General features: G+C 42.8%; 1 protein-coding gene across 3 annotated transcripts in view; it reads right to left on the reverse strand.

Moving 5' to 3' along the window:
• Positions 1-21,584, reverse strand: part of LOC141123223 (uncharacterized) — an 89,757-nt gene that overhangs the window by 33,749 nt on the left and 34,424 nt on the right. The window contains exons 3-7 of one of the 3 annotated variants that reach the window (XM_073612040.1): positions 17,799-17,891; positions 16,802-16,903; positions 14,652-14,741; positions 5,890-5,976; positions 5,664-5,726 (exon numbers count right to left, since the gene is read on the reverse strand). In XM_073612040.1, the coding sequence (XP_073468141.1) occupies positions 5,664-5,726; positions 5,890-5,976; positions 14,652-14,741; positions 16,802-16,903; positions 17,799-17,891 (435 nt within the window). Of the gene's footprint in view, positions 1-5,663; positions 5,727-5,889; positions 5,992-14,651; positions 14,742-16,801; positions 16,904-17,798; positions 17,892-21,584 lie in introns of all 3 variants that reach the window. The other 2 variants (XM_073612039.1, XM_073612038.1) reach the window with 2 other exon arrangements.

The raw sequence follows: 21,584 nt of genomic DNA on the forward strand, positions 1-21,584 counted from the left end.
GTGGAACTCCGCTTTAATCTCAAGTGCATTGATTTTCTCTAGTAGCTCTGTCACTTCCCTCTTTCTTTCTTTCTTAATGTGGGAGCCATAAGCTATTAATTCTCCTCTTATGACCGTTTTATGGGCCTCCTACACAGCCTGGTTTGACACCTCGCCTGGTGTATTCCTTTCAAAATAAACCCTTATTTTAACTGACCTTGGCTATCTTTTTATTATCTAATATTGATTCGTTCAGTCGCAACGTACGTTCTATATATCCTTCTTGGATCGGAGAGAGTGTCAACGTTATTGGGGCATGGTCTGAGATGGTTATGGTCTCAATGGTACAGTTTCGGACCTTTTCCAAATAAAATTGATCTACCATAAATACATCGAAATGCGAGTACATTTTATGTATTTTAGAGTAATAAGTGTAGTCCTTTACTCCATTGTGCGTTACCCGCCAGCTGTCTACCAAGTGTTGGGTGCGTTAAAGTTGTTTTAAGTGTTTTAGGGCTCTAAATGATAGAGATGTTTTCCTTGATGTTGTGTCCAAACCTGGATCCAGAACAATATTGAAATCTCCGCCCAGGATCAAACAACCTTCCCTAAATACCTTCCCTAAATTTCTCCAACATCTTCAACATTCTGGTAAGAAAATTAATTGTCCCTGTGTTTGGTGCATAAATTGTAGCAAATGTATATCGCTGACTATGTATTGTACCTTTAACAAACAGGAAGCGACCTTCTCTATCTGCTTGTACAGATATCAATACCCATGGGCAAGTTTTCTTGAAAGCAATTGTGACCCCCCTTGCTCTAGCAATAGGTGATGTTGCATGGTACCAATGGTTGAACATGTGTCCAGGCATATTAGGTATAGACCCCTCCCTGAAATGTGTTTCTTGTAAAAAGGCTATGTCCACAGCATAGTGGTGTAGTTCTTGCCAGAGATGGCCCCTTTTATACTGTGAACACAGTCCCCTCACATTATATGATATAATTTTTAATGGTGTAGTCATCTCTCAAAATGCCAGCCATATCTTGTTGTACTCTTTCCCCTTGACCAAAAAGGGAAAAAAAAAAAAAAAGAGACCCCCTGGAAAAACCTCTATACCACCCCCTCCCTCCCCTCCCCCTTTCCCCCAAAGATACTCCAAGTAAATCTCCCCCTCGCGGCATCCCAACTAACTGGTAGAGGGGTCCGTGCACACACCCTGTACCCGGTCCTCTCCACCCCCTTACTGATACCAGTTCAACCAATCCCATTATATCGGGACCGTCCTAAAGAGACAGAGTAACCCTAAGTACCCCACTCTAATTCCCTCCCCCCCCATGCGCCATTCTCTTATATTCTCCCGGTATCTGCGTTTTCTAGCTGTAACCTCCACAAAACCCTTTTAAGGTTAAAAGTGCCCCCTACATCCTCCCCCCATATTGTAGCTTATGATAATGGCCCAGATACATGTTTTCCCCCGCATCATCAAGCAGTTTCTTCCACATACATATATTTACATTTATAACACATATAACATATTTCAAAAACCAGAAGGAAAAAAAATAATTCCCCCTTCCTTCCTTCTTTAGGAGCTTTGGGGAAGCTCCTCTTCTTTCTCATTCAATAAACCATCTGTTAGAACATCTAATCTTTTATAAGGGTTTATGCCTCCCTTGATAATTTCTGCGCTGACCCTTATTGGTCCCTGCTTTGTATGTCCTCCAGTCTGTAAAGTCTACTAATGGAAGATCCAATGTTTCAACAAAAAACTGCAGGTCGTCTTTAGTACGTAAAGTTGCTGTTCTGCCATTCCTAGAGGCCGTCAGACTAAATGGGAACCCCCATCGATAATTCACCTCCTTTGAGCGCAGTGCTTCCAATAAGGGCCGAACTGCTCGGCGTTGGTACAAGGTCCTGCATGTTAGATCTGGGTACAATGATAGATTTGTGCCCTCAAAGGAGATTTCAGGATTACTGCGGGCCATTTTCATAATGGTTTCCTTTATGCATATTTATGTACTCTGCATATAACATCCCTGGGTTTCTCCATATTTTGGGTAGTGTATGTGGAAACTCGGTGTATCTGATCTATCTCAATACATTCAGGTGCCGAGGTCCCCAAAATCTGACCAAATACTTTTTGGATAACTGAGGCTAATTCGGATGTTTGGATTAATTCGGATGTTTGGATTGTTTCGGGTACCCCTTTTATACGATTGTTCTGCCTTCTGTCTCTATTTTCATAGTCGTCCAATTGGTCTTTATATGAATTTAGGACATCCTCGTGATCTTTAATCGCATCTTGATTCTCTGCCACTGCCTGTGCCATTACCTCCTGACTCTCTTCCACACTTTCTACCCTACGCCCCAATGCCTGTGTATCTTCTCTTAAGTCCTCTACCGCTTGCTGACAGGCCTGCTCCACCGCACTAATTAGCTGTTGGATATCAGTCTTTGTAGGAAGGGCCCTCAAAAGTTCCCTAATTTCCAACTCTGTTTCCCCCCCTCCCCCTAGCACCGGGGTCCATTTCTCCCCCTCTATCAGTGATAGGCCTATGGGGCTTCTGTCCTGTGGGCTTAGGTTTTCTCCTTGTATCCTGGAGCCATAACTTGGACCCGCCATTGCTTGGTTCTTCTCCCTCGCTGCTAGTTCCTCCTTCAGTATCTGGGGTCCTCTCTTTCAGCTGTCACGTGGTCCCCATTTGTAGATGGAGCATCCATTGTTATTTTTATTTGAGAGTTTAGGGAGGCTATGATCTAATGTCAGGGTATCTGCTGTTTGCAGTTCTCTGTCTTTATTTCCATACCCCTCTTGGTCAATATCCACCCCTTCCATATTGGGCCCCCCTCTTCAAGTGCCAAGCTGCCTTGTCCCCGCACTGCTGTATCTTTTCCCGTATTCTGGGGGTATTGTTCTATATTGGGGATATCTCGCTCGGGAAGCTTCCTCCCCCGTCCTGTTGTTGGTGATCCCCTACCATACTCTACATGGGCACGTCCGGCTGCTTGGACCCCATGACTTGGTGTTAGGGACTTATGGTCTGTTCGGTTCCCACTGTCTCTATTAGCTTCTATAGCCCCACGTCTTATGTCTTCCTGTCTTCCTTGCTCTGCTCTAGGAGAGAGGTAAACTCGTATCCCTCCTATCTCGTTTCAGCTTCCCTTAGCTTGTCGGCGTGTGGTCATTGCTATTGTCAGTGTGCTATAAGTAATTCCTGGCAAGTCTAGTGCAGGGAAGTCTAGTGCAGGGAGCCTCAATATTTCCCAAGGGAGAAAAATAAAACCTCAACTTTTTAAGGGTGGTGGTGGTGGTGGGGGGGGGGTGCAGTCTCTATAGGTCAGATCAAAGCAGGACCTATGGTATATACAAAGAGCATGGAGGAGTAAGTGGTTTTTATCCACCTTCTTTCCCCTTAGGGGACTTCTGCAGATAAATGGGCAGTGTTTAAGCAATCAAACAGTCCAGCACACTAACTTTAACAGTCTTTTTCTTTTTTCTTTTTTTCTTTTTCCACTGGTCTGATAAGAGATTTTTCAACTTTGTATATGACACAAAAGTAAATAAGTAAATAAAACAGCAGGCAGTCCACAGGTGCAGCTAGAGACCTAAACAGCACTTTCACTTTTCATAAAAAAAAAAAAAAGATCTCCTACCCGTGCTTTCGTTTCGCCAGTACTGCAATTTAGCCAGACCAGCCAGTCTGGCTGTGTCAAGCTCCACTAATCTCCGTGCACCTTCACTCCTCCTTCTGTAGACTATAGACCCGGAGGTGAGGGGGTGCTTCTGACCCAAGCTTCTGTATCTATCACCGTCCCAGCTCCTGCTCAGCCCCCAGTGGCTCCACTCCCTCCAGCAATTCCAGGGGTCCCCCCCGATCCTTATGAGGATGCAGCCCACACAGGTCAGCAAACAGCTCCTCCTCCAGGTCAATCACTCAGTCGTCGCTTCAGGCACTCCCGATCGTCCTGTCAGCAGCGTTGCTCTAAGTTTTATAGAGGGCTTCTTCGCAGGGCTGATATCAAGCACGGCGGGGGGCAGCAGGGGGTCTTCTATGTATCCACAATAATACCGCTCTGCATCCAGGAGGGTTCAAAAGGATCCCATCAGGTAATGCTCAAGATGCCGCTAGATACATACAGGTCTCGGCTCCAGCGCATTCCATTGCATTCTTGGTAATCTCCGCTTAATGCAGCTAGTATTCCTAAGGCAGCATGGGAGCTCAGGTGAAAGAGGTGCGCACACGTCCACACTCACACCCATACTGACCCCCATTTACATTCCTTGTAATAGAAATAATAGTTACCCAATTTTTTTTTAAAAAGACAGTATAAAAATAAAAAGTAAAATAAATAAGAAAAAAAAAAGAATTTAAAGCTCCTTGTCCCACCAAGCTTGCACGCAGAAGCGAACGCATACGCAAGTCGCGCCCGCATATGAAACGGTGTTCAAACTACACATGTGAGGTATCGCTGTGATCATTAGAGCGAGAGCAATAATTCTACTACTAGACCTCCTCTGTGACTTAAAACTGGTAACCTTAGAATAATTAAAGCACTGCCCCGAGGAACACACCGATTGGGATAAGCTATTGTTTGTTAATATTCCTATTCACAGATTATATTTTAAAATGCACAATCACTATTTCATGTACAATAGCTTAGAACTGTCTTCTAATACTTAATGTAATGCATTGTCTTATTTTTTCCTCACTAGGAAATCTTATATATTGCATTTTTTTTGTTATATGATATAATATTGCTTGTACCACTATTTTGTACCCAATAAATATGTTTGTAAACAAACAAACAAAAAAAAAAAAAGAATTGTCCTATTGTGCAATGCTTACGTACAGGAGGTCCCCAAGTTACGAACCTCCGACTTGCGAAGGACTCCTACTTACGAACGGCAGGCACATCGGAAAACAGCGGAAAACATCAGAAAACGACATTGGAAAACAGCAAAAAACAGCGGAGAACATCGGAAAACGACATTGGAAAACAGCGGAAAACATCGTAAAACAGCAGAAAACATTGTAAAATGGCGTTGGAAAACCTCGGAAAACATTGGAAACTTACGTCTCTGCCACTCCGCGCATGCGCTTCCAACTTACGAACAAATCCGACTTAAGAACAAACAGGCAGTCCCTAACCCATTTGTGACTCGGGGACTGCCTGTATCTGAACTGAATATTTTGATAAGGAAATGATTACTCAATAAAAATACAAATATTATCGCAGTACAAGTAGTAGGTATGTTTTTAGTTGAATCCCTGCATATTTCCTCTATAGAGGTGTAATATTTCAGCTTGAAATAACCCCTGAACCTCCCATCCAGGAAGAAGCTTCTCCTAATGAAGGACCGGTCACTGCTGCTCTCTCTCCTTGTGCAGGGTGACTGGTCTTGTCTCCGCCCCCTCCTGTAGTTTCCTTCAGGAAGCCCATAGTGGGTGGAGTCTGCTGGGACCCTCCCACAGCCCCGCTCTCTGTACAGTTTATGTACAGCACAGTAATGATGTTGTTGCTATTTATACAGCATAATATCTAAGCTTGCAATGATATGGGGACAGATAATGGATTTATATCTTTTGTGGCTATTAAAAGATATATTTTGAATAAAATGGTTTGTGCCCAGAGTTCAGCTTTAAGACCTACACAATGAGAAGACAAAGAAGGGCATACACATTACCTGATGAATAATTTGATCCTGATGGTCCTGATGATCTATCGCGTGCACTCGGGTCATTGCCACCTGGAAATTGAAGCAGAGACTTAATCCAAATCAACTCCATGCTGAATGACAAATGAAGACAGTCGGGGGCCAACATTCCAGCTACAGCCACCCAACATTATACTGCTCAGTACTTCTATAAAAAATGTATTTCCTTACACACAGATACATTGTCTGTACTCACATGTCACCCCCAGAGATATGACCGTAATCAGGAGAATCAGACAGATGACGATCAGCACACCGACCAGAAGGATCACATGTCTGCTCTCTGTAACTGAAAAGTCTAATCATTATTATTAATATTATACAGGAGTCATACATACCAACAGTTTAAAAAATAGGGAGAACGCTATTCAAGACAAGTGGGTTTGGAGGACTCTGCTCCTGAGAGCTTACAATCTAGAAGGGCAAGTGATACAAAATGGTAATAACTGTGTAGAGATGGAGAAAAATGGAGAAATGATGGAGAAAAAACAAACAAACATTTAGTTATAAGGTGAAGGCAGGATAAGCTTCTCTGAAGAGATGAGTTTTCAGGGATCATCTAAAGCTGGACAGATGAGGATAAAACCAGGCAGATTGGGGTAGGGAGTTCCAGAAGATGGGAGGAGAGCAAGGGAGGAGATGATGAGGGAGTAGGAGAGTAGGATGTCTTGGAAGGAAGGAAGAGGACGGTTTGGATGATATTTTGAGATGAGGTTGGTGATGTAGCTCAGGGCAGAGTTGTGGATGACTTTGTATGTTGGTGTAAGCATTTTGAATTTTAAAGTACATGTTTAGCAAATGGAAGTCGGTGGAGGGATCAGCAGAGAGACTGTTCATATTTATCACTTGCATTCATCAGTTAATAAGCTTGTGCCTACAGCATCTGATTTTGAAAGACCTATATGCAAGCTTTTGTGCCAAAACAGATCCAAAGAGCTGAAGAGATCCAAGTACTCACCTAGCAAAATGATAGACTTGCCTTTCTTTGTTCCCTATTTTGGACGATCCCTCTGTTACATGTTTACTGTAAAATTATTTCATATAAAAGAGTTCATTCAAAATGATATCATCAAGCTCACGTGGGAGATAATAGAGGCTGTCCAAGAAAACCCAATCTTATAAAAAACCCAATCTACTAACAAAAAACCTAATCCAATCTAAACCAAAAACTAAAAAACCCAATCCAATTAAAAAAAACCTAATTCAAAACACAAACTTAGTCAATTTCCGATTTAAAATCCAAATGTAATAAAAAAAAAAAAATGATCCTATTGTTCCCTTTGATAGCTCAGCTGGTAGAACAGAGGACTGTAGAGAAAAAAAAAACAACCCAATACAAAAAAAAATCAAATACCCAATTCAATCCAAAAACCCAATCCATTCCAGAAACCCAATCCAATTAAAAAAATGAATCCAATTAAAAAATGTAATCCGATTAAAAAAATGTAATCCAATTTAAAATCCCAATCCAATCAAAAAAACAAATCCAATAAAAAAAAAAAAAAAAAAACATCCATTTCCAAATTATGCATAAAACCCAATCCAATTTTTTAAATTAAAAAAAAAATCAGTCTAAAAACTCAATTCAATCTAAAGGCCGCATCCAATCCAAAAAACAAATTCAATTGAAAAGCCCAATCTGATACAAAAACCAATTGATTCCAAAAATCTATTCTAAAAAATTCAGTCCATAAAGCCAATGCCATCAAATATCCAGCCCATTCAAAAATTAAATCCAAACTAAAAACCCGATCCAGTTTTAAAAACCAAATCAGTCCAAAAACCCAACCCAATCCAAAAACCCAATCCAATTACAATCCCAGTCAATTCAAAAATCCAATCCAACCTAAAACCACAACCCCAAAAAAAAAAACACAATCCAGTCCAAACACCTAAACCAGTCCAAAAGCCCAATCCAATACAAAATGTGATCCATTCCAAAAGCCAGATCCAATCTAAAAACCTAATCCAATCCATTTAAAAAAAAAAAACAATTCAATTCATTTAAAAACACAAGGCAACCCAAAAAATAAAATTAAAAAAAACACAAAATCCCATCCAAAGCCAAGCTCATTCAAAATTCCAATTCAACCTAAAAACACAATAAAAAAAACCCATCCAAAAAACCAATTCATTCTAAATACCTAATTCACTTCAAAAAACCCCAATTCAGTCTAAAAGCCCAGTTTTTTCAAAAATATATCTACACAATCTATTTCAAAAACACAATAAACCCAGCCCAATCCAATTTGGTCCAAAAACCCTATCCATTTAAAACCCAATTTATCCTAAAAACCTAACCAAATTCACAAACCCAGTCCATTCCAAAAGTCCAATCCATTCCAAAAATCAAATCCATTTCTAAAAACCCAATTCATTCCAGAAAAACCCAATTCATTCCAGAAAAAAACAATCTATTCCAAAAGTCATTCCAAAGTTCTATTCCATTTCAAAAACCCAATCCATTTCATTTCAGAAACATAATCCATTTCAAAAACATAATCCTTTTCAAAATGCCATTTCATTCCAAAAACCCAATCCATTCCAAAATCTACTCCATTCCAAATCAACCAATCCAAAGCCCAGTACATTCCACTTAATTCTAAAAACCAAATCCACTTGAAAAACCTAATCCATTAAAAAAATATAATCCAAAACGTCAATCCAGTTCAAAAATCCAGTCCATTCCAAAATCTACTTAATTCCAAAATCCAATCCAAGCCAAAGCCCAATACATTCAAATTGATGCAGTCTAAAAACCTGATCCAATCTAAAAATCTAATCCAATCCAAAAATCCAATCCAAAAAATGTATTTTATATAAAAAAATCAATTAAAAAAAACCAATCCATTCCAAAAACACAGTTCATTTTAGAAACCCAATCCATTCCATTTAATTCCAAAAACCTAATATGTTCCAGAAAACCCAATCCATTCCAAAACTTCAATCCTGTCCAAAAATCCAATCCATTCCAAAATCTACTCAGTTCCAAAATTCAATCCAATCCAAAGCCCAATACAAATACATTCCAATTGATTGGATCAGGTTTTCAGCCTGCATCAATCTAAAAGTCTACTCCAAAATTCAAATTCTATATAAAGAAATCCATTTAAAAAATACAATTCATTCAAATAAAATAAAAAATCCAATCCAAAAATGCAATCCAATCCAAAAAATGCAATCCATTTCAAAAACCCAATCCATTTCAGAAACATAATCCATTCAATTTCATTCCAAAAACCTAATATGTTCCAGAAATTCCTGGTGGATGTATGGCGTATCAATGCAGCCTGAAAATCTGATCAAATATAAAACTCTAATCCAATACAAAAATCCAATCCAATACAAAAATTGAATTCCAATAAATTATATTTAAAAAAAAAACATTTCAAAAACCCGTTCCAAAAACCAAATCCAATCAAAACATCCAATCAAATTTAAAAAAAAAACACAACATAATCCAAAATTGAATCCAATCAGAAAATTTAATCCATTCCAAAAACAAATTCACAAAACTGTCCTCACAAATGTCCTCCAGATGACAATAGGGATACTGGGAAAGTCCCAGAGAGCTACACAATATAAGAATCAAACAAAATCCAGTAATTGCTCATAGGTTCCAGTAAATGTTACATGTAGCAACTATCATCCAGTTACCAATGGCACAATGCAATTATAAAAGTCAAAAAAGCAGAGCCACTTCGTAACAGCTCTGGTGACATCAACACATGCTGGTGATGTTTGCTTTTATGGCTTACACAGTGGTAGCTTCCACAAATTCAGCCACTGACTTGCCTCAAATTAATATAATAATAGATGGAGGAAGTATGTAGCTTATCAGAAATTCGGTGTGGAATGATTGCCTCAGAAAAACAATAAAGTTCTCACCAAGATATAGTCCATCAGCTGCTTACTTACCACAAAATAACATCTTCCAGCTGGTTTATAACTTTGTAAAAAAGCTGGTGGGGATCCTGGGTGACATCATTGACCATATATGTTGTCACCCAGGATCCCTGGCAAGTTTGTTGGCATTCAACATGTAGCTGAGGGCTGTAAATTATGGCTGAACAATTGATGGGAAAATATTATTGTGGCACAGGTCATCATGGCAGCGGGTACTCATGTTGCTCATCATAATTGGCCTTGGACCTACATTGCTGGTTGATATGATTGAAGTTGCATTTTTCATTTTTTTATTAGATAATGGAATTTCTTTTTGGTGTCTGTGTGTTTATTTCCATTATTTTTTGTGAATAAGTAACAAGTATATACCCCATACTCATTCACGTACAGTGGAGCGTCAGATATCTGAGGTCCCCTTAATCTTTGCACCCCACTTGGCAGCGCACCCTCCCAATGCTAAGGGAGTATGGCAGGTATAGTTTCAAGCATTGGGGGGGTTACACTCGCTGCCTCCTTTTTCCTGGCGAGTTAAGAATATGGTATGGATTTTGAGGTGGACCTCACACACAAAAGAAAAAAGCCATGGGGTCCCAATAAAACCCATACCAAATGCTTACACAGGCTGGTCAGGAAATGGCAGGAGAGAGAACATGTGTCCCTCATCTACAACCAGCCGACATGTCCTCAACTTTAACTTTCAGGGGTGAAGGGCACCAAGCCTCCATCTCCTGAAAGGCACATTGCACTCGTATTGATGGGAACAAGGACCTCAGCTCTACATTCCTGGCCTGGTGGATGCATGGGGTCTACAGGGAGGGGGTGTATCAGAATCTGGAAGAATTGGACTACTTAATTAAAGAAATATGAAGTGAGTGCTGCTCTCATTCCAAGAGGGACTAATGCAGTGGCGGAATTACCGAGGTCGCAACAGTTGCAGTTGCGACGGGGCCTGGCATTCCGCCACTGTGGGGGGGGGCCCAGCGGGGTTGATCTTCACACACGCTCTGAGCGGAGATCGTGTGTCATATAACAATAGCACAGAGAGACACCAGCGGCGGCATTAATGTTCTATTTGTCGGTCCTCTCTGGCACAGATGAGAGAGGACACACAGCTGATCTCACGGCTCCCCCTTCTCCCCCCTCCCCTCTCCTGTGTGCTCCGCGGGTAGTCTAGTGTGAAGCTAAAGAGCTCACATTTCCCGCGGAGCACACAGGAGAGGGGAGGGGGGAGAAGGGGGAGCTGTGAGATCAGCTGTGTGTCCTCTCTCATCTGTGCCAGAGAGGACCGACAAATAGAACATTAATGCCGCCGCTGGTGTCTCTCTGTGCTATTGTTATATGACACACGATCTCTGCTCAGAGCCGTGCTGTCCGGCACTGATGGGATCTATTAGCATGCACTGTGATGGGCACTGATAGCATTCACTGATGGGCACTGATAGAAGGCACTGATGGGCACTGATAGAAGGCACTGATAGAAGGCACTGATGGGCACTGATAGTAGGCACTGATGGGCACTGATGAGCACTGATGAGCACTGATAGAAGGCACTGATGAGCACTGATAGAAGGCACTGACTGATGAGCACTAATAGAAGGCACTGATGGGCACTGATAGAAGGTACTGATGAGCACTGATAGAAGGCACTGATGGGCACTGATAGAAGGCACTGCTAAGCACTGATAGAAGGCACTGATGAGCACTGATAGAAGGCACTGATAGAAGGCACTGATGAGCACTGATAGAAGGCACTGATGGGCACTGATGAGCACTGATAGAAGGCACTGATGGGCACTGATAGAAGGCACTGATGGGCACTGATGGGCACTGATGAGCACTGATAGAAGGCACTGATAGAAGGCACTGATGAGCACTGATAGACGGCACTGATGAGCACTGATAGAAGGCACTGATGGGCACTGATGAGCACTGATAGAAGGCACTGATGGGCACTGATAGAAAGCACTGATGAGCACTGATAGACGGCACTGATGAGTACTGATAGAAGGCACTGATGGGCACTGATGGAAGGCACTGATGAGCACTGATAGAAAGCACTGATAGGCACTGATAGAAGGCACTGATGGGCACTGATGAGCACTGATAGAAGGCACTGATGAGCACTGATGGGCACTGATGAGCACTGATAGAAGGCACTGATAGAAGGCACTGATGAGCACTGATGGAAGGCACTGATGGGCACTGATAGGCAGCACTGATGGGCACTGATAGATGGCACTGATGATTGGGGCACTGATTATCAGTGTAAACAATTTACTGACATTCTTGACAGTTAACGGCAGTCCTTTCCTCACATAGACACAGCGTGTGAGGAAAGGGCTGTGGATAACCGGCAAGTCTGTTTACATGTGATCAGATGATCACATGGTAAAGGGCCGATGTGATTGCTCTGGATGCACGTCCCAGGGGTCATGCAGGAAGCACGGTTTTGGGAGGATGTCCATGGACACTCTCCCAAAATTGGAAGCCCGGGGCTCGGATGGAAGGGGGGCCCATTATGGTTTCTTGCACCGGGGCCCTGAAGGTTCTAGTTACGCCTCTGGACTAATGTGTCACATAAAAACCTCTGATTACATCATAAGCTGGATACACAAAGTCACCTAGTCTATGTCAGTTGTCTCCTTGTTTAGGTGAATGTCTCTCTAGCCTATAATGTCAATTGTCACCTTGTGTGAGGAATATCTCCCTAGTCTGATATGTCAATTGTCACCTTGTGTGGGGACCAGCTCTCTGGTGTGATATGTCAATTGTCACCTTGTGTGGGGACCATCTCTCTGGTCTGATATGTCAATTGTCACCTTGTGTGGGGACCATCTCTCTGGTCTGATATGTCAATTGTCACCTGGTGTGGGGAATGTCTCTCTGGTCTGATATGTCAATTGTCACCTTGTGTGGGGACCATCTCTCTGGTGTGATATGTCAATTGTCACCTTGTGTGGGGACCGTCTCTCTAGTCTAATATGCCAATTGACACCTTGTGTGGGGACCCTCTCTCTAGTCTGATATGTCAATTGTCACCTTGTGTGAGGAATGTCTCTCTGGTCTGATATGTCAATTGTCATCTTGTGTGGGTAATGTCTCTCTAGTCTGAAATTTCATACATAAGGTGACAATTGACATATCAGACTAAAGACACATTCCATACACAAGGTGACAATTGACATGTCTCTTTAGTCTCATATGTCATTTGTCACCTTGTGTATGGAATGTCTCTCTGGTCTAATATGTCATTTGCCACCTTGTGTGGGGACAGTCCCTTGTCTGTAGACTCGCCTTGTGTAAACAAACATTTCTTTGGTCTGATATGTCCGTTTTCTGTAGACTTCCTTGAGTGGGGATGTGTTTTTGATCTTATACAGTGAAGGAAAAAAGTATTAGCTCCCCTTCTGATTTTGTACGTTTGCCCACTGACAAAGAAATGATCAGTCTATAATTTTAATGTTCATTTTTTTTTTCTTTAACAGTGAGAGACAGAATGACAACAAAAATATCCAGAAAAACGCATTTCAAAAAAGCTATAAATTGATTTGCATTTTAATGAGTGAAATAAGTATTTGACCCCTTCATAAAAAATGGATTAGTAGTTGATGGAGAAACCCTTGTTGGCAATCACAGAGGTCATACGTTTCTTGTAGTTGGCCACCAGGTTTGCACACATCTCAGGAGGGATTTTGTCACACTCCTCTTTGTAGATCCTTTCCAAGTCATTAGGGTTTTGAGGCTGATGTTTGGTAACTCGAATCTTCAGCTCCCTCCACATATTTTCTATGGGTTAAGGTCTGGAGACTGGCTAGGCCACTCCAGGACCTTAATGTGCTTCCTCTTGAGCCCTTTGTTGCCTTGGCGGTGTGTTTTGGGTCATTGTCATGCTGGAATACCCATCCACGACTCATTTTCATTGCCCTGGCTGAGGGAAGAAGGTTCTCACCCAAGATTTGACGGTACATGCCCCGTCCATCGTTCCTTTGATTTGGTGAATGTCTCCTTAGCAGAAAAACACCTCCAAAGCATAATGTTTCCACCTCCATGTTTGATGATAGGGATGGTGTTCTTTGGGTCATAGGCAGCATTCCTCCTCCTCCAAACACGGCAAGTTGAGTTGATTCCAAATAGTTCAATTTTGGTCTCATCTGACCACAACACTTTCACCCAGTTCTCCTCTGAATCATTCAGATGTTCATTAGAAAACTTCAGACGGGCCTGTACATGTGATTTCTTGAGCAGGGGGACATTGCGGCCGCTGCAGGATTTCAGTATTTCACAGCATAGTGTGTTACCAATTGTTTTCTTGGTGACTGTGGTACCAGCTTCCTTGAGCTCATTGACAAGATTCTCCCGTGTAGTTCTGGGCTGATTCCTCACCATTCTCATGATCATTGAAACTCCAAGAGGTGAGATCTTGCATGAAGCCCCAGACCGAGGGAGACTGACAGTTATTTTGTGTTTCTTCCATTTGCGAATAATTGCACCAACTGTTGTCACCCTCTTGTAGCCCATTCAAGCCTTGTGTAGGTCTACAATCTTGTCCCTGACATCCTTGGACAGCTCTTTGGTCTCGGCCATGGTTTAGAAATTGGAATCTGATTGATTGCTTTTGTGGACAGGTGTCTTTTATACAGGTAAACAAGCTGAGATTAGGAGCACTTGCTTTAAGAGAGTGCTCCTAATCTCAGCTTATTACCTGTATAGAAGACACCTGGGAGCATGAAATTTTGCTGATTGATGGGGGATGAAATACTTATTTCACTCATTAAAATGTAAATCAATTTATAACTTTTTTGAAATTTGTTTTCTGTATATTTTTGTTGTTGTTCTGTCTTTCACTGTTAAAATAAACCAACCAATAAAATTATAGACTGACCATTTCTTTGTCAGTGGGTAAACGTATAAAATCATCAGCCGATCAAATACTTTTTTTCCCTCACTGCATGTCAGTTGTCACCTTGTGTGGGAATGCTTCTCTGGTCTTGTATGTCATTTTTCACCTAGTATGGATGAAGGTCTTTTTATGTCCCTTGTCTGTAGACTCACCTTGTCTAAACAAAAGTATCTTCGGTCTGATATGTCCACTTTCTGTAGACGTGCGGAGCATATTAAGATCTTCATAGGCTGGAGGATGTTCTGAAAAGAAGGGAGACAAATGAAGTGTGATGTATAGGAGACATATGATAACATGCCACACCAAGTATCATCTTTGGATGTACGCAAAGTGACTGTAGGGGCCTCTGTACACATTACTCTTCTATTCCATGAATACAGTATTTTTATATTTCATTGTAGCCAGCTCTAGTGTTTGTTCTATTACTCAGTCCCTAATAGTTTCCAATCTGCCATGCAACTGAACCTCGGGCTGCCTATAGATTGACAGATGTCCAACCTGGCTACCCTATGCTGTTCACTGAGCTCTGCGCTAAAGCTCGCTAGAGAATCCCAGAGAAGAAGAAACAGCCAATAACAAAAAGGTAACAAAGCTGCAAATAAACTCTATTTTAAAAAAGATGTTTACCTAATAATATACTGCAGATAATATACCTACACACATACAATTGCACAGATCTAGCTATCTAGCACATTGCATGTGAGATAATACCAATAGGACAGAGATACTTCTGTCACCAGACTTCAGATACACACATGCAGTATGTAAGGGTTAAGGGTTATCAGGCAGCTGTCCTCCCCAAGTCCTGCCCCACTTCTTTTTAAGATGGGATAGTCACAAACCTGCCTTTATGGAGAAACTCCACCATATTGTGTCACACTCTCCTGACCTTAGGCCCCATTTACCCCTTTCCTAGCCTGAGGCCTGTTACCTAAACCAAGCCACAGGACGTGCTAGACCAAGGTCAGGGGTGGCAAGGTTTCTCCATCATTCCTCACTGATCACCTTGGAAGTTCAGCCCTGAAGAGCGCCCTCTCTCTCTCATTCCTCACAGCACATCACTACAATATGCTGGTCAGGGGTGTCTTTCTTCCATACCCAAACTCCACCAGGGCCCACCAACAGTGGGGCATATACAAGGACACTAACTTCACCCACTACATCATCAAAGGAGGGGCAACAAATAAAAGGGCACTTACACCTAACAACACATAAACTGCAACAATAAAACTATAAGAACTCAGAAACACTTCCCTAATAGTCTCTTCTTCTGGTCTGGATGAAATACAGCAGCAGCTCCTGCATGGATACTCATGTGGTCCAATTATGTCTCTACTTCCTGGAAACTCTCTTTTATAAGTGTAGCACTCTGTAGCTAGTGTTCTATGTAGTTGTAGTATAGGCAAATTGGTTTGGCTGAGAGCTAGGCCTGGGCTGAATCTGGGTCAGGGTAGAGTGATGCTGGGAGGCTGGATGACTCATCAGGTAGCTTTTCTGGTGCCTCTCCCTGTTCTGGAACCTTGGAGAAGCTTCCAGATGTAGTGGGTGGAAACCAGGAAGAGCTGCTTGGCATATTTATGAGGTCCTTGACCAATCCCCAGCAGAAAGGGGCTGGAAGGGGGTCTGTTTACCTCATATAAAAGCATGAGTCAGGTCAGTAGGGGGCAGTCGGGTGGAATATGGAGATGGAGTGCTGAGGAGGCTGTCGGGGGCCCTTGAAGGTGCCCCTAGTCTTTGGGGTAACCTCGGGCCTGGGGCTCGAGTGCTGGAAGGATCCCCCACAACACACGGAGAAACCCCTTTCTGATGGCACAGGAGAAAGGAGAGAGGACAGCAGAGACAGGTCAGCATGTCTGGGAGTTCTCCTGAAAAGTCAGCCGGGTGGCTAAGTGACTGTAGGGACCTCTGTATACAGTACACTCCTGGGGCAATGTCTATAACAGTTTGGTTGAAGGGGCAGAACATTGCCTCAAATTATGTTACATAAAAGGATTTTAAAAATAATTTTGAATTGAGAAAATAATACATTTATGCACTAACTGTGTATAACACACTGCTTTCACCACAATGGCTCTGAGTGATGGCGTGATATGACAACACACCCTGTCTTTACTCATCAGCTCTAAGAGTAATGCCTACGCTGCCAACTTTCACCTCATTGGCTGATTCTCTCCTAAAGATGTATAAAGTGGTTAGTGTGCATCAGAATTTAGACGTTGCTCCAACTGTAAAATTAACATTGGGTGGTTTACATTTGAACAACAGGTCCTCTTTAGTATTTAGGTGATGATATAATTCCCACCTTGTTGGGTCTTGGTGGTGGTTGTGTTGTTCTTCTGTGCTGACTTGTTCGGTTTATTGATAGGTGTGTACAGTAAATGCTTATCTTCTGCCTGTGTAGAGACTGGGATAACATGACATGTAAATATTCTATATAGAATATGACATCACACCCTAATACTGAACTTTCTGTTGGGGTAAAATGACATATAAACCTCCTGTACTGAATACAACATCACACCTTTATACTGAGCTGCCTGCTCAGACATGAAAACTTCCCTTTTACTTCTAGGACAAAGTCCTCCAACACTGCTATCTATGTGTGATTTGCATCCATATCAACATCCTTTATTTAGGAAAGGGGGACACTACGCCGATACTTTATGATGTAAAAATGTATTGATGTACTCAAAATATCACAGCCAAAGGAATTGGTTGTATGATGGATGATAGTTTAACGTGAACTTTTAATCAGAGAAACATTGAGCTGCCATTGCTGACCAGTTGGCTTTTCTACTTTGAGTCACTGATCTACAACAAAAATACAGATGGGTATTGATGCCAGAGGGTCAGCTTGATGGCCAGGCAGTTATGATTTTGTTCCCATGGCTTTCTATAATTGGAACTCCATCAGAATGTCTTTTTTTTAGTTTTTCATGGGAGCAGAAGAGTTAGAATGCCTGTTAGGTTCTTATTACTGGTATTTACTCTCCATTTTTTGCTTCTGGGACAAAAAAGAAAATGATGGGAAAACTAAAATGTTCCTGCTGTCATTAAAACCTGAATAGAGAGGAAATCTTCAAATGTTGACACCTGTTCTGTTGACAAGCCATCTAGGAGAGGATTTCCTTTACTCCCTGCTGTGTTTCTCAGACAGAAAGTAAATCTTTCCCCAACAGGTACAAAGAAGGAACACTGTTAGGAAGATGAGTGTTGTTCTGTTGGAGATGTCCATCCCTCAACCCCCGTTATTACATTCCATTGTATATGTTCATGTTATATTTATACGAAAGCGCTACCTTTCTCTGTCGTGGCAGGATTCTTGTTCTTCTCTTTCCTTGGTTTGTTAACCGATGTGTATGTGGGATCGGAGACATCTGGCTGTGGAGAGACTAAGATACCAACACACAATGAGGAACCACTAGAGATATATCACAGAACATCTCGTTTTTGTTGGGTAATTGAAAACTACAGTTCAAGAGGTCCAGCTACCTCAACAACCACCAAGTGATGTACCCCATGGTGACCAACAGTAATGGGAACACTTCCTCTGTCCAGTTGTGTGACTCCACCAGTGCTGTCAGAGGGGTCAGCAGCTGGCTAAGTGGTTAGTCTTTGAGGTAGCAGGAGCTTTGAGGAACATTGCACCTTTGATTAGAAGATCATGGGTGCAATGTCAAAGTCCTGCACACTCTCCCTCCAGCACCCTTGCCTGTACCTCCATATAGGCTTTCAGTTACAAAGATTGAGGCAATGTGAATGAACTACAAGGGTGCTCATCAGTGGGGAGAAGAACCCCAACCCACTGTTATGGGGGGTTGAGAAGGGTAGAGTGGTTGCGGGTGTACCATGTAACATGTTACTAATGATGAACTTATCTTTTAAGTTTTGGATGAAGTGGAGAAGGGGTTATCTATTTCTGTCGGTGGCCCCATTAGGGAGATTTTCATTCACTTCTTGAGAAGCAGGGGACAGGAAGACACACATAGTGATAAAACATTTGGTAGACATTTTCCACATTCACTGCTCTACTGAAAATGTTTTTTTTTGTTGTCCATGTCCCAATTGCAGAGATTCTTCATCAATTCTTTTCCTTACAGGAAGTCAGGGGAATTTTTCCCAGCAAGGACACAGAAGGTAATAAAAACTTGACAAAGGCTCTGAATCTCTCCAACTTCATTCAAACCAAAATAAAACAATTTGACTGGAGTTGGGCAGCTCACCCATAAAAACGAATAATCACCACCACTACCAGCCTTCCTGAGTTCATGAATAGAAATCTTCCTCTGTTATGAGCTGCTGGGGTACATTGCAGTCTAAATCTTTTTTTCCATATTACAACCCAACTGTGTCTTAGTCATTAGGACATTATATAATAAATCCTCTATCTGTAGTATAAAAATCTTCATTCCTAACTCTTTTTTTTTTTACAAATCTTTTATTTATTAAAAGGGCAAAGATACATGGAATACAACATCATTCATTATCATAAGAAAAAGATACAATGGTGTAGGGAGTAGGGATGAGCCGAACACCCCCCTGTTCGGTTCGCACCAGAACATGCGAACAGGAAAAAAGTTTGCTCGAACACGCGAACACCGTTAAAGTCTATAAGACACGAACATGAATAATCAAAAGTGCTAATTTTAAAGGCTTATATGCAAGTTATTGTCGTAAAAAATGTTTGGGGACCTGGGTCCTGCCCCAGGGGACATGGATCAATGCAAAAAAATTTTTTAAAAACGGACGTTTTTTCAGGAGCAGTGATTTTAATAATGCTTAAAGTCAAACAATAAAAGTGTAATATCCCTTTAAATTTCGTACCTGGGGGGTGTCTATAGTATGCCTGTAAAGGGGCGCATGTTTCCTGTGTTTAGAACAGTCTGACAGCAAAATGACATTTGGAAGGAAAAAACTCATTTAAAACTACCCGCGGCTATTGCATTGCCGACAATACACATAGAAGTTCATTGATAAAAACGGCATGGGAATTCCCCACAGGGAAACCCCGAACCAAAATTAAAAAAAAAAAAATGATGTGGGGGGGTCCCCCTAAATTCCATTCCAGGCCCTTCAGGTCTGGTATGGATATTAAGGGGATCCCCGGCCAAAATTTAAAAAAAAAATGACGTGGGGTTCCCCCTAAATTCCATACCAGACCCTTCAGGTCTGGTATGGATTTTAAGGGGAACCCCGCGCCAAAAAAAAAAAAAAAAAAAAAACCGCGTGGGGTTCCCCCAAAAATCCATACCAGACCCTTATCCGAGCACGCAACCTGGCAGGCCGCAGGAAAAGAGGGGGGGACGAGAGTGCGGCCCCCCCCCTCCTGAACCATACCAGGCCACATGCCCTCAACATTGGGAGGGTGCTTTGGGGTAGCCCCCCAAAACACCTTGTCCCCATGTTGATGAGGACAAGGGCCTCATCCCCACAACCGTGGCCGGTGGTTGTGGGGGTCTGCGGGCGGGGGGCTTATCGGAATCTGGAAGCCCCCTTTAACAAGGGGACCCCCAGATCCCGGCTCCCCCCCTGTGTGAAATGGTAAGGGGGTACTTACCCCTACCATTTCACTAAAAAAGTGTCAAAATAGTTAAAAATGACAAGAGACAGTTTTTGACAATTCCTTTATTTAAATGCTTCTTCTATCTTCCTTCATCTTCTTCTTCTTCTGGTTCTTCTGGCTCTTCTGGTTCTTCCTCCGGCGTTCTCGTCCAGCATCTCCTCCGCGGCGTCTTCTATCTTCTTCTCCTCGGGCCGCTCCGCACCCATGGCATTGAGGGGAGGCTCCCGCTCTTCTCTTCATCTTCTTCTTCATCCTCTTCTCTTCTTTCTTCTTCTCTTCTTAATTTTCTTATCCGGGCCGCTCCGCATCCATGCTGTGGCATGGAGGGAGGCTCCCGTTGTGTGACGGCGTCTCCTCATCTGACGGTTCTTAAATAACGGGGGGCGGGGCCACCCGGTGACCCCGCCCCCTCTGACGCACGGGACATGACGGGACTTCCCTGTGGCATTCCCCGTGACGTCACAGGGAAGTCCCGTCAAGTCACCGTGCGTCAGAGGGGGCGGGGTCACCGGGTGGCCCCGCCCCCCGTTATTTAAGAACCGTCAGATGAGGAGACGCTGTCACACAGCGGGAGCCTCCCTCCATGCCACAGCATGGATGCGGAGCGGCCCGGATAAGAAAATTAAGAAGAGAAGAAGAGAAGAAAAGAAGAAGGAAGAAGAGAAGAGGATGAAGAAGAAGATGAAGAGAAGAGCGGGAGCCTCCCCTCAATGCCATGGGTGCGGAGCGGCCCGAGGAGAAGAAGATAGAAGACGCCGCGGAGGAGATGCTGGACGAGAACGCCGGAGGAAGAACCAGAAGAGCCAGAAGAACCAGAAGAAGAAGAAGATGAAGGAAGAAAGAAGAAGCATTTAAATAAAGGAATTGTCAAAAACGGTCTCTTGTCATTTTTAACTATTTTGACACTTTTTTAGTGAAATGGTAGGGGTAAGTACCCCCTTACCATTTCACACAGGGGGGGGCGGGATCTGGGGGCCCCCTTGTTAAAGGGGGCTTCCAGATTCCGATAAGCCCCCCGCCCGCAGACCCCCACAACCACCAGCCAGGGTTGTGGGGATGAGGCCCTTGTCCTCATCAACATGGGGACAAGGTGTTTTGGGGGGCTACCCCAAAGCACCCTCCCAATGTTGAGGGCATGTGGCCTGGTACGGTTCAGGAGGGGGGGGCCGCACTCTCGTCCCCCCCTCTTTTCCTGCGGCCTGCCAGGTTGCGTGCTCGGATAAGGGTCTGGTATGGATTTTTGGGGGAACCCCACGCCGTTTTTTTTTTTTTTTTTGGCGCGGGGTTCCCCTTAAAATCCATACCAGACCTGAAGGGTCTGGTATGGAATTTAGGGGGAACCCCACGTCTTTTTTTTTTTAATTTTGGCCGGGGTTCCCCTTAATATCCATACCAGACCTGAAGGGCCTGGTATGGAATTTAGGGGGACCCCCCCACGTCATTTTTTTTATTTTAATTTTGGTTCGGGGTTTCCCTGTGGGGAATTCCCATGCCGTGTTTTATCAATGAACTTCTATGTGTA

The sequence above is a fragment of the Aquarana catesbeiana genome, linkage group LG01 (assembly GCF_042186555.1).
Source record: "Aquarana catesbeiana isolate 2022-GZ linkage group LG01, ASM4218655v1, whole genome shotgun sequence".
Lineage (NCBI taxonomy): Eukaryota > Metazoa > Chordata > Amphibia > Anura > Ranidae > Aquarana > Aquarana catesbeiana.